The sequence below is a fragment of the Nerophis ophidion genome, linkage group LG14 (genome assembly GCF_033978795.1).
Source record: "Nerophis ophidion isolate RoL-2023_Sa linkage group LG14, RoL_Noph_v1.0, whole genome shotgun sequence".
Taxonomy (NCBI): Eukaryota; Metazoa; Chordata; class Actinopteri; order Syngnathiformes; family Syngnathidae; genus Nerophis; species Nerophis ophidion.
In genome coordinates, this window is record NC_084624.1 from 40087400 (window position 1) to 40101384 (window position 13985).

The following is a 13985-nucleotide window of genomic DNA, read 5'->3' on the forward strand; positions in this document are numbered from 1 at the left end:
GGGGAGAGTGATACCATCTTAATCCTTCATGAAGCTTAAAACACAAGCGACGTTCTCCTTCCTTAATGTAGTAACTTGCCACTGTGGATTCTTCCACCTGAATATCCTTCCGCCGCACGCATTTAACTACCGTATTTTTCAGACTATAAGTCACAGTTTTTTTCATAGTTTGGCCAGGGGTGTGACTTATACTCAGGAGCGACTTTTGTGGGAAATTATTAACACATTACCGTAAAATATCAAATAATATTATTTAGCTCATTCACGTTTGATTGATTGATTGATTGATTGATACTTTTATTAGTAGATTGCACAGTACAGTACATATTCTGTACAATTGACCACTAAATGGGGCTTCACGGTGGCAGAGGGGTTAGTGCGTCTGCCTCACAATACGAAGGTCCTGCAGTCCTGAGTTCAAATCCAGGCTCGGGATCTTTCTGTGTGGAGTTTGCATGTTCTCCCCGTGAATGCGTGGGTTCCCTCCGGGTACTCCGGCTTCCTCCCACTTCCAAAGACATGCACCTGGGGATAGGTTGATTGGCAACACTAAATTGGCCCTAGTGTGTGAATGTGAGTGTGAATGTTGTCTGTCTATCTGTGTTGGCCCTGCGATGAGGTGGCGACTTGTCCAGGGTGTACCCCGCCTTCCGCCCGATTGTAGCTGAGATAGGCGCCAGCGCCCCCCGCGACCCCAAAAGGGAATAAGCGGTAGAAAATGGATGGATGGATGGATGACCACTAAATGGTAACACCCGAATAAGTTTTTCAACTTGTTTAAGTCGGGGTCCACGTAAGAGACTAGACGTATAAGATTTCATGGGATTTAGCGATTAGGAGTGACAAATTGTTTGGTAAACGTATAGCATGTTCTATATGTTATAGTTATTTGAATGACTCTTACCATAATATGTTACGTTAACATACCAGGCACCTTCTCAGTTGGTTATTTATGCGTCATATAACGTACATTTATTCAGCCTGTTGTTCCCTATTCTTTATTTATTTTAAATTGCCTTTCAAATGTCTATTCTTGGTGTTGGGTTTTATCAAATAAATTTCCCCGAAAAATGTGACTTATACTCCAGTGCGACTTATATATGCTTTTTTCCTTCTTTGTTATTCATTTTCGGCAGGTGCGACTTATACTACGGTCCGAAAAATACGGTACCTTACTTTTCGTTTTTGTACAGTATTAATCATTTATAGGAGTTTGTCATAACGAGGGGCGTCCTAATCCGATATTGATAGCAGATATAGGTCCGATATCAGCAAAAAAAACAAGTGTCCGAAGATATCAGCTCGTATCTAAAATCTCTGCTATAAAAGCAATTCTACATCGTGCTGTGTAAAGCTGGACGCTCAGTTTCCGTCTAAATGTCCTACAATAAGCACACAAGGTTGGTCTTTTTATTTTAGTGAAGTCATTTACAAAAAGTAAACACGGTAGGCCTTAGGCTATTAGGTGCTAGCAGCTACACAACAGCTAAGCACAATTAAACCATATTCCGGTCTAAAAAAGCACAATTGTCAATCTAAATATCAGATAATTATAGTTTCGTATTACTTAGAGATGCAAAGTTTCCAAGGCAAAAGCATATTCGAAAGTATCCAGTAACAAACGTGTTCGCATCATTCAACTTACTATATCATGAGCTCAACTTGATGACCATTGGATGTCTCCAAAAACAAATGATCACTCCACTCCAAAAGTATAAATCTATCATGAAGTAAGTATTTTTCATTCATGCCTACTGTTGTTCTTGAAGTAATTTCACTTGAATAACCATTTTTAAAAAACATTCTACTTGACAAAATAATAAAAATATGTAATATGATTTGTGTTAATATAGGATTGATATCGGTATCAGACTATACTCAAAGCTCCAATAGCAGTTATTTTTGGGAAACCCCTTGTTATAGCCACGAAATGATGTAACGTAACATAATGACCGCCTGTATTTTGGTATATCACTTTGTGATGTTTTATGTGAGACTCCGTCATGCACACACACACAATGAAGTTGGCATACACAATTAAGGACGCATGAGGTTGTGCATGCAGTGAGTAAAGAGCTCTTTCAGCTCATAGCCTCACTTAGCGTTTACTTCTTGAGAGGATGTTGTGTGTGCGTGTGTGTGTGTGTGTGTGCTTTCGGGTGGAACTTGCCTGAGCTTGGATGGCAACTTTTGTAACTGCAGACAGAAGTGTTTGCATTAGTGTTAGGAGTCTTTTTATTTTTAATTTAATTATTTGTTTTCGTAATTTTTTTACTTATAGAATAAAATCATCCTTCCACGCATTTTTAACACATTCATTCACACACTCTAAGTATTGTGTCAGGAAAGTGAAATACAAAAGAAAAAGAAAAGAGGGGGGTAAAAAATAAAGTGACAAATTGATAGTTAAAATCACAGTTTAATTTACAAAACCGGTATAACATAGCAAAAGGCAAATCATAGGAATGTACACCAAACTACTGTAACTCTCTGATTCAATTAAGCAAATGCAGTGTTACATTTATTTTCATGTTCAGATATTCTCTTATTTGTTATAATTTTTTCTAAGATGTACAGATAATGGACTATATTCTTAAAAGTGTTTTGTAGTGTTACGAGTCTTTGTGAGCTTTCACAACAACTCAACAGAAAGTAGTACCGAGTGGAGAGGGCAAAGACTTTAGCACGTGTTTTGATCTCTGCCACCCAAAAGTTAATGTTTCTTTGAATGCAACATTTAACTTTACCGTAATGATTTCCATTACTTTTTGTGAAACGGTGACTCGTCACGTCCTAAGGAACACTCTCTTAATGCTGATTCACTTTTACCCTACTTCGGTCAAAGGTCTTCAAAGAGACCTGCAACAAGGAGGCTGAAGAACTGTAATTCAGGTTGCCGACCCTCAGAGAGGTTAGAGACTGCAATCCTGGTGAGACAAGTTATCTTTCAGTTGCCTGATTGATTGATTGAGACTTTTATTAGTAGATTGCATAGTACAGTACATATTCCGTACAATTGACCACTAAATGGTAACACCCAAATACGTTTTTCAACTTCTTTAAGTTGGGGTCCACATTAATCAATTCAGGGCAGTTGTTAACATTGTTGTGTTATTATTACTTACCCATCATAATGGTGTGGAATGTTCGAGACTCTTTCTTGAACGTCTATTAAGGACAGAAGAAGTTGTCAATAATTTATGCTCTGCTGTCCTCTCTCTAAAGCCGCTAGGATTGCAAAGAGGAATCTATATTACCCCTGTCTGGCAGTATTGTTGGGCCTTGGAGGTCTGGACCTTCTCAGTGCTTTTATTGTAATGGTTTACTTACAAATAGTATTTCAGACAACTGTGTCACATACCAAGGATTTGATGCTTTGCTCAAGAGCACCTGACCCTTTTTAGACCATCCCTCCACTCCCCAAGCTAAGTCATTTCTGACTGACTGAGCAGCTCTTTGCATCCTTTGAAATCGTTCACCTCCAGTTGGGGAATTGAACACCGGCCTCTCTCCTGACAGGCGGGATGCTCGCGACTAAATTCACTGTGATAAATGACAGCATTAACGCTTGTTGTCCCCGGCAACAGCCACTGACCGTAAAGCCCCTGGATGAGAGCAGCATCAAACACTAATGATGTCTTGTCATTATTTCAGACCCACCCACACACCATGTGTACATTGCAGGTCCCTGGGCGTGCACGGTAGAAGCCCGTGTTCCTAATCCTGCTACAGCAGGGTATTAAATCTCCTTTATGTTGGCAGGCTTATAGAGTGGGGCCTTTACAGAAGCTTAGACGCCAACGCGACAAAAGACCGACAGGTTCATCAACCTCCCTGAGATCATGTGGTCCATACTTTTGTCATCTCACCTGAGAGGATGTCACGTTTGTGTCCTCATGTCAGAGAAGTCTTGTCTGTTTTGTTTGTTTTTGCAAGACTGCTTCACATATTTGACCTGAAAACAACTCTTTCCTATTATGAGACTCTTCTTTTATCTTTATCGTGAAGTGGACATCGTCCCACCCCCCTCCCTCGCCTCTGGTTGTAAGGTGACACCCACTTTCTCACCTCAGTCACTCCAGAAGTAGAGGCACAGCAGAACTGCAAAAGGTTCAACACATCTGAAAGATGGCTACTGGTTAAATGAAAGATGACACTGTTAAAAGACTGCAGGCAAGATTAATAATACACATTTGTTGTGCTTTTGTTGTCTTTACACGCTTTCAAAATATTCCGCAATCCGTCAGATTAAACTTCTTTACTCATACTGTCCAACAGCATACGAGGCATACAATCGTCCCTCGCCACATTACAATTTAAACATTGTTGCTTCTTTACAAAATGTTCCCCCTAAGTCGAGCATTTTCAAGCATAAAATTGGCAAAATTGACTTCACATATCAATACTGGCATAAACCAAACCAATCAGACCAATTGTTGCCAGTGATTGGCTCAACATTGGGAAGCATTATTATATCGATCAATCAATCAATCAATGTTTATTTATATAGCCTTAAATCACAAGTGTCTCAAAGAGCTGCACAAGCCACAAAGACATCCTCGGTTCAGATCCCACATCAGGGCAAGGAAAAACTCAACACAGTGAGATGACAATGAGAAACCTTAGAGAGGACCGCAGATATGGGTGACCCCCCCCCCACCCTCTCGGGCCTTATTTGGCGACCAGTGCAATGGACGTCGTGCGGATCTAGCATAATATTGTGAAAGTCCAGTCCATAGTGGATCTAACATAATAGTGAGAGTCCAGTATTGGATTGGAAGGTGACTAAAGAGTGTTACCGTATTTCATTTGTAGATTTGTCCGGAACCAATCAACCGCGATAAACGAGGAACAAATGTAGTTTTATGCATGATTCATTAACTAACCCAAAATGGGCCCTGTTTTCGTATACCGCCTCACTGTAACAAACCAGTCCGTTTGCTCCCGGAACAGAGTCCCCCAAAACAATTCCACAAGTTGGCGACTCCCTTTCTGTTGTTTTTTTTAATTGTGTACCATTGCAAAATAATCCACCATAGTACCAAATAAATTTGTGATTGCAAGCCCTTTGATTAAATAAAAAAGGTGATTTAAAAACTACTGAATTTAAGAACTCACCATTTACAAAAGGACTTTTCCCCTCATTGCCAACAAAAGTCTTCAGTAAAGGAAAAAGTGACATTCATTTATACAGTTCATTTACCAATTATATGTATTTTACATTATTTTCTACATGTAAAACTCGGGCTGCAGCCATTGGTTATTTTCAGTAATCAGGTAATTACCGATTATTTGTTTGATTGATCGAGTAATCGGCTAAAACACACTATGGCTTCAATATGTTCTTTGGAAACATTGGTTAAATTAAGATAAAGTTCTGTTTGCCATAATCTTCATTCTTTTTTTCTAATAAATGTATACCACCGTTAAATATGCACTTTTGCCATGTGTGCATTATTTGGAAATACAACAAAACCTCATAACCACAGTAAAAACGCCAGACTGTTAGTGTCACTGTATTACTTTTAAATGATTGAAATACTGTTATTGATAACCACACTGATAGTTTCATAGGCCAACTATCGTTAGCCTGCTTACTAGGTTAAATACTAACATGAACACGACACATTAACATCTTTCACCATTATGATACGCCATTCCCCAATCTAACCCTGTATAAACCGAACAACCAACTAAGATATTCACAATGTACTTAAATAGACTGGTACTTAAATGTTCTTTGCACACTAATATTTCATATACACATTCACGCCTGTCCTGGTTATCTGTTGAACAAAAGATGCATTATAGTCTCCTATCATGTTAGATCAATCACTAGATTACATTTAAAAACAGTTTTTAAAATCAATTAACATAAGCTGACCATATTCTTAAATCCCCAAAAGAAGACACATACAGTATATGCGTGCCAAAGCGGGCAGCACGCCAAGGCCAGGACTGGGTGAAAGTTTGCCAATGATACTTGGAAAAAAAAAAAGGGGTCTCCCAGGAAATTTTTAGGGTCCCACTTTTTTGTAAGCGTTTTGAAAACAAATGATAAACGTATGCATTGTCCTGTTATATCTCACATTATATACCGTGTTTTGGAAAAAGGTTGTCATAAACGTTACTTAATGTATTAAAATAAATAATATAAAAAGAAGACAAACTTGTATGCATATGTAAATGTATTCAGTTATAAACATTCATTCACTTTATTCTTTCCTTCATGGATCTAAACTTTACTGGTGCTGATAGTTTTTCCTATGTCTTTATTTAATAAGTTGTAGGTGTATTTACTTCAGTGTAAAAAGTGTTTTGCTTCGGTCATGAAATGATGATAATGGTGTGCCAGGGCATACATACATTTTATATTTAACGCTTAAATCTCTGGAGTCTACAGCAACTTCAGATCTATTCCAAAAACCATCACCAAAGACAACACACACCCTGGCTTCCACCTGTTCCACCTGCTACCATCGGGCAGGCGCTACAGGTGCATCAGAGCCAGAACAAACAGGCTCAGAGACAGCTTTTTTCCCAGAGCTGTCACCATGTTGAACTATAACTTATAATAATAATAATTCACCCCTATACAATATCCTGCCCTAATACCCTACTGTGCAATACTACCCTTCAAGTGCAATACATCCGACACATGTTATTTATTACTTCGGTACTCTTGTCTTGTTCTGTATATTGTACACTATTTTGTATTTCTAAAGTGTTTTGTATATTGTACAGGACTGCTTCTTATTTTTATTGGATAATAGTCTGTTTATTTAAATTTTTAGTGTTTCCTTTATTACCTCTTGTGTTATTTATTTTACCCCATATTTGTTCCCACAACAGCACCTTAAGTTGGAGTCTTTAATCTCGCTATATGCAAATATAATGACAATAAAGTTTATTCTATTCTATTTAAAAATGTTTTAGTTTTTTTTATGATTTTTTCCCCCCGGCCTTTTCTGTCAAACAAAACTGTTTTTTAATGGCAAAAACACAAAATATACAAAATCTTCCACCAAAAATATTTTTCAAAGTGGTATATTTGATTTGACGTAATCAGGGTTGAAGTGGGGTGGGGAGGTAGGGGATAGCGGGGGGTGTATATTGTAGCATCCCGGAAGAGTCAGTGTTGCAACGGGTTCTGGGTATTTGTTCTGTTGTGTTTATGTTGTTTTATAGTCCGGATGTTCTTCTGAAATGTGTTTGTCATTATTTTTTGGTGTGGGTTCACAGTGTGGCGCATATTTGTAACAGTGTTATAAGGCCACCCTCAGTGTGACCTGTATGTCTGTTGAGCAAGTATGCCTTAAATGACAATTAATCCACTACCTCGCTCTCTCTGTCTCCGCCCCTCCCTCACAAATGTTGCTTCGCGTGCACACCTTCACAATTTGTTTTGTTTTTAACCCCTCTTAACCCTGAACGTATATTTAAAACACACGCATCCTTGACATAAAACACCGGACATTTGAGGTATTTAAGAAACCCCGCCTGGAGACAGTCCCGCAAAAGAGGACGTATGGTCAGTCTAACTCACACACATATTTATGACACTAGGAATGCCAGCAATGGCTATTTGGTACTTCCTGTTCCCAGGACCAATCTCCTCAAACATACAGTCTTGCATAGATGTATGTCATTCTGGAATCGGTTGCCATCTCACATTAATCTCTCAAAGTAAATTGTCATTCAAGACAGCTTTGAAGATACACTTATTGCAGCTGCCCACATGACATACATTTTTAATACTGGGTTTAACTAGCTTTTTTATATTATGTTGTACTTTTCTTCTGCACAATGTTTGTTAATGTATGTATTATTTGTATTTTTATTTTGTATGCTCCTATATGGACCCCAGGAAGACTAGCGGACGCCTTGGGGTCAGCTAGTGGGGATCCATTCAATAAACAATATTCACATTGACCATAAAGTAATCAAGCCAATGTCGAGTCAACATTGCCTTCATCAGGAAGTGATGTCACATTAACCAGAAGTGAAGCGAAGTTAACACCCAATTTACATTCTTTAAAATAACATTCAAAAACATTTACAAATTAAAATGGAAAAATATGGTTTGTATGAAGCTAGAACGATATTTAATGTTGCTTCTTTCAAAAAAGTATATTGTCTGATTTAGTAAAAAAATAAATAAATAAATAAATAAAACTCGGATTTAAGATTTCAGTGTGTTTATCAGTCATTTTTGAGCACATTGAACAATACCACAATAATAATGATAGTTGTTAGAATGTGGGTCACCATTCTCGCGATATATATTGTTACATCCCTAGCCGCCACACAAATCTTGGCACCCACACACAGACTCTTATGTACGCTCTATTGTAGGTGTCGTGCAGAAACTATGTCCGCATATTTACTTCATGTGGTCTAATATTAGGGATGTGAATCTTTGGGTGTCCCACGATTCGATTCAATACCGATTCTTGCGTCACGATTCGATTCAAAATCGATTTCATCCCAATTCAAAAGGATTCTCTGTTCATCCAATACATAGGATTTCAGCAGGATCTACCCCAGTCTGCTGACATGCAAGCACAGTAGTAGATTTTTGTAAAAAGCTTTTATAATTGTGAAGGACAATGTTTTATCAACAGATTGCAATAATGTAAATTTGTTTTAAGTATTAAACAAACCAAAAATATGACTTATTTTATCTTTGTGAAAATATTGGACACAGTGTGTTATCAAGCTTATGAGATGCGATGCAAGTGTAAGCCACTGTGACACTATTCTTTTTTTTTTTTTTTTTTTTTAATGTCTAATGGTAGTGTCAATGAGGGATTTTTAATCACGGCTATGTTTAAATTATAACTAATATTGATACTGTTGTTGATAATATTCATTTTTATTTCACTACTTTTGGTTTGTTCTGTGTCGTGTTTGTGTCTCCTCAATTGCTCTGTTTATTGCAGTTCTGAGTGTTGCTGGGTCAGGTTTGGTTTTGGAATTGGATTTCATTGTTATGGTATTGCTGTGTATTGGTTTGTTGGATTGATAAAAAAACAATTTTTTTTTAGATTTTTTAAAAATGACAATCGATTCTGAATCGCACAACGTGAGAATCGCGATTTGAATTTGAATTGATTTTTTTCCACACCCTAATCTAATATTTTATATTTTTTTTTATTAGTTTTACTCAAACAATTGATCAGCTCTGTGTAAATTTAATTACCCTGTATTGAATGTGTTTCGTGTTTGTACTTTTGGGTGTTTGGAATGCATTCATTTGATTCATATTTCATATGAGAAACATTTATTCAGTTTTTGTCAGTGCCACTAAAATAGTTTTACGAGTGTACTTCATACATGCAATAACACTCTAGTAGGAGTTGAGTCAGAATGTTGCCCACTGCCGCAGGTTCTTAGCGTTCTTTAGCTTTAATTTCTTCATGGCCGCGTTGACCCTTTAGGCACATCCTGCCTTCCGCCTCAAGACCGTTTTGTTCTCCCCTCATTGCATTAGTATTGGGCTCAACATGGCCGCCTGTATTAGTCATCTTCTATTTTATGTGTTCACCTTAGAATGGTGGCCCTCCGTCAGGTAGCCTGTGCGATCCAGTAGCTCAACAGTGGGTCAAAGAATTTTAACTTCAACTCTTAGTATTTTTATACTTGCATGTATTTAATGACACTTAATCAAAAATAGTATTAAGGCAATTGATTATAAAATGCTATGTAAATAAATTACAACTGAAATTTTGCCAGTCATAACTGCGTGGGTTCCCTCCGGGTACCCCGGCTTCCTCCCACCTCCAAAAACATGCACGTTGGTTGATTGGCAACACTAAATTGGCCCTAGAGTGTGAATGTGAGTGTGAATGTTGTCTGTCTATGTCGGCCTTGTGATGAGGTGGTGACTTGTCCATGGTGTAACCCGCCTTCTACCCTAATGCAGCTGAGATAGGCTTCAGCACCCCTCGCAACACCGAAAGGGACACGCGGTAGAAAATGGATGGATGGATTAAAAAAAAACACACACATACTGTATCATTCTCACATGTTTTTTGTCAAAATAGCTCTAATAGTGATGATAGCTGGACACCTCTTTTCTATCCCAATAGTTAGTGCTGTTGACATGGTTTATCCAAATCACATCCCAGATCTGATTTTAATGATCATACCGAGTGATCGAAGCGTGATTCCAATCCGACTATATTTTGGATCTGTGATAAAAGTGAGACGATTTGCATCACTATAAAACAACTTTTTCTATTTTTATGATGTAAGAAGATAAGTTGTTGGTGATGTCTATGGATGTTCTCATTCATCCAGGTCATTGTATTTCTCAGGGCATTCAATCGATAGCAACTGGACTGTTTGGTTTGTCTTAGAAGATGTTTCCCCTCTCATCCGTGTAGGCTTAGATTGGTCAGATATGGTCTTAGACTTACCGTATTTTTCCAACTATAAGTCGCAGTTTTTTCATAGTTTGGCCGGGGGTGCGACTTATACTCAGGAGCGACTTATGTGTGAAATTATTAACACATTATTGTAAAATATCAAATAATATTATATAGCTCATTCACGTAAGAGACTAGACGTATAAGATTTCATCGAAATTTAGCGATTAAGAGTGACAGATTGTTTGGTAAACTTATAGCATGTTCTATATGTTATAGTTATTTGAATGACTCTTACCATAATATGTTACGTCAACATACCAGGCACCTTCTCAGTTGGTTATTTATGCGTCATATAACGTACACTTATTCAGCCTGTTGTTGACTATTCTTTATTTATTTTAAATTGCATTTCAAACGTCGATTCTTGGTGTTGGGTTTCATCAAATAAATTTCCCCCCAAAATGCGACTTATACTCCAGTGCGACTTATATATGTTTTTTTTCCGTCTTTATCATGCATTTTCGGCAGGTGCGACTTATACTCTGTAGCAAGACTTATACTCCGAGAAATACGGTAGTTTGGTCAGATTTACTTGTTGGTGATGTATTGAATTTAAGACCACATTTTCTTGACCTGTCCTCCATTTCTCCTATTTCTTTCCTCACCTCCTACCCCTTTGCCCCCATTTCCACATCCTTGTCTCCACACATCCTCTTTTGCATCCTTTACTCTCCTCCAGTAACGAGGCCACACTCCCCTCCTCCTCGAGGGCTAACTCTTCATTTAAAGCCACAGATGACCCTCCTGCTGCTCTTGTTTTTCTTAACATCTGCACTTGTACCCCCTTTTTATATCTGTTTCCCACTCAGACCTTGAAGACATTTCTTTCCATCTTCTCTGTTACTTCTCACCCTGTCCATGTTTTCTATTTTCTCTGCCTGCCTTACCCCCTTCCCTCTGTCCCTCCCTCCCTCTCTCGCTCTTGTTTTCTCTTTCCTTTATCCCTCTTTTCTGCCTTCCTCTTCTAAGCATTAACCCCACAGACTGCCTGTTATGTAACAGTCAGGTGACGCCGCAGTCGCATCAGGGAGTCTTAAAGGCCCACACGCCTCTTGCTGCCTTAACGAGCGCCCATTTAACACGTGGGTTGTGGGTCGCGATTGCTGACTTTAGGGAAAAATCAACCTGACATGGTTTATTTTTTTAAATCGTTAAATATTTCAACCAGTCACTTCGTTTGACGACTTTGTCAGTGTGACTCAAGCGATGATTGACACGTCCTGCCTTCCCACAAGACCTCCCACATACTGTCTGTAGGCATATTACAAGTATTGTCCTAATGAGTCATCTAGTCAATAAGTGGCAATCACATTGATTGTACTGATTGTATCACTTTTGCCTACTGGACAGACCCTCTTTTTTTGTCATCCAAAAGTTGGTCTTATTCCAAAATGAGGCATCTGACTTTAGAGGAGGATTTTTTTTGCATCCCTGCAGGTGCTAATATCTGCTGAAGATGAGTAGTGGGGGAGGGCACCCCACCCTGGAGCTCGCCAGAGGGGGGGAGTCCCAGAAGAGAAAAGACTGTCCGTCAGACCAGCTGGAACCCAGGTGAGGCAATCATGCTCACTGCAACATTCTACCCAGTCTTCTCCTTTGTTTGCTTGGCATTCTTCAACTCGTTTAGAATGCACCTTTTCACCATCGATAATATACAAATTCCAGACGAATGGGTTTTTCTTGTGTAAAAGTTCCTTTCGGTTCTTGTCTCGCAGCCCCAAGAGGAGCACGGAGAGGAGGAACCGGGAGCAGGAGAACAAGTACATCGAGGAGCTGGCCGAGCTGATCTTTGCCAACATCAACGACATGGACGACCTGAACGTAAAGCCCGACAAGTGTGCCATCCTCAAGGAGACGGTGAAGCAGATCAGGCAGATCAAAGAGCAAGGTGTGTGCGCGTACACACGTGTGCGTTCGTGTGTGTGTGTGTGTCACTCTAATGACAGCACTGATTGTGATGAGATGGACCGAGGCTCTTATGTAACATCTCCACTGTGATGTAATGGAAGTCTGCACAGGCCAGCAAGCAACCATCCGCTATTATTCTTCCGCCTCTTCTTTTTACCCCCCTTCTTCATTCTGCATTTCCTGTGGAAAATGGCAGATTTGTCGATAGAATGTCTTAGCTGCGTGTAGTGTGCCGCGATTGGTTACTCGCTGCAACCACTTTACTTCATGTTAGGTGCTTTAGTGTCACTTTGTAGGCACACAAGAGGGTTAAAACCAGAAAAAAACACACCCTCCAATCAGCATGGCCATCACACAGACTTTTAGCTCTGGTCCCACTCCAGGAATGCCAGCTATGTGGCCTAATGGGGCCATGGAAGGCTTATCGTCCCAGCAGCACAACCAGGGGTGTGTGTGTGTGTATGTATGTGTGTGTGTGTGTGTGTGTGAAGCAGTGCATATTAGCAACCCCTCCTCCCTTGGTGGCAAACCACTTGCTTCACAGTTAAGCACAGGGTGTCAGTTAGTTCGAGCCATATGAAGATCCAAGCAATTCGCCGTGGAAGAGCAGGTTAAAATGGCGTGAATAGTTCTGGGCCAGAGGGGGTGTCGTCACAGCATCAGTGTGGAGAGGGAATGAAAAAGCAGTCTTTCCTAAAAGTCAATGTTTTTGATGAGGTTACAGTCTCATGATGTGAGAAGTCGAAGTGCCACATTGTTGATGTGTCATGCCTTCTGCCAGGGGCGTTGAAGTGAAGAGGCAAGTGTCTATGTTATACCCGGGCCTCTAGTGCAGGGTTACCCCTATAGGTGTTGTTAACTTTGAACATTTTTTTCTGTGATACAAATTAGAGCTGTCCGATAATATTGGACTGCAAATATTTTCGTCCACTAAATGCTTTAAAATGTAATATCGGAAATTATCGGTATCTGTTTCAAAAAGTAAAATTTATGACTTTTTAAAACGCCGCTGTACGGAGTGGTACACGGACGTAGGGAGAAGTACAGAGCGCCAATAAAGCTTTAAGACACTGCCTTTACGTGCCGGTCCAATCACTTATTATCTACGGCTTTTCACACACACAAGTGAATGCAAGTCATACTTGGTCGACAGCCATACAGCTCACACTGGGGGTGGTCGTATAAACAATTTTAAAACTGTTAAAAATATGCCCCACACTGTGAACCCCCACCAAACACGAATGATAAACACATTTCGGGAGAACATCCGCACCGTGACACAACATAAACACAACACAACAAATACCCAGAACCCCTTGCAGCACTAACTCTTCCGGGACGCAACAATATACACCCCCCATCACCTCAAATCCGACCTCCCAAACCCCACCTACATCAACCTCCTCATGCTTTTTCAGGGAGAGCAAGTCCCAAATTCCAAGATGCTGTTTTGAGGCATGATAAAAAAATATTGCACTTTGTGACTTCAATGATAAATATGGCAGTGCCATGTTGCCATTTTTTTCCATAACTTGTGTTGATTTATTTTGGAAAACCTTGTTACATTGTTTAATGCATCCAGCGGGGCATCACAACAAAATTAGGCATCATAATGTGTTAATTCCACAACTGTATATATCGGTA

The 13985-nt window shown here is 39.4% G+C and overlaps 1 protein-coding gene across 2 annotated transcripts in view; it reads left to right on the top strand.

The window, feature by feature from the left end:
- The window catches only part of LOC133568679 (nuclear receptor coactivator 2-like), a 73307-nt gene that overhangs the window by 20793 nt on the left and 38529 nt on the right, over positions 1–13985 (top strand). For both annotated transcript variants that reach the window (XM_061920765.1, XM_061920764.1), the window contains exons 2-3: positions 11871–11984; positions 12149–12321. In XM_061920765.1, coding sequence (XP_061776749.1) covers positions 11890–11984; positions 12149–12321 — 268 coding nt within the window. In that variant the 5' untranslated portion in view covers positions 11871–11889. The remainder of the gene's footprint in view (positions 1–11870; positions 11985–12148; positions 12322–13985) is intronic.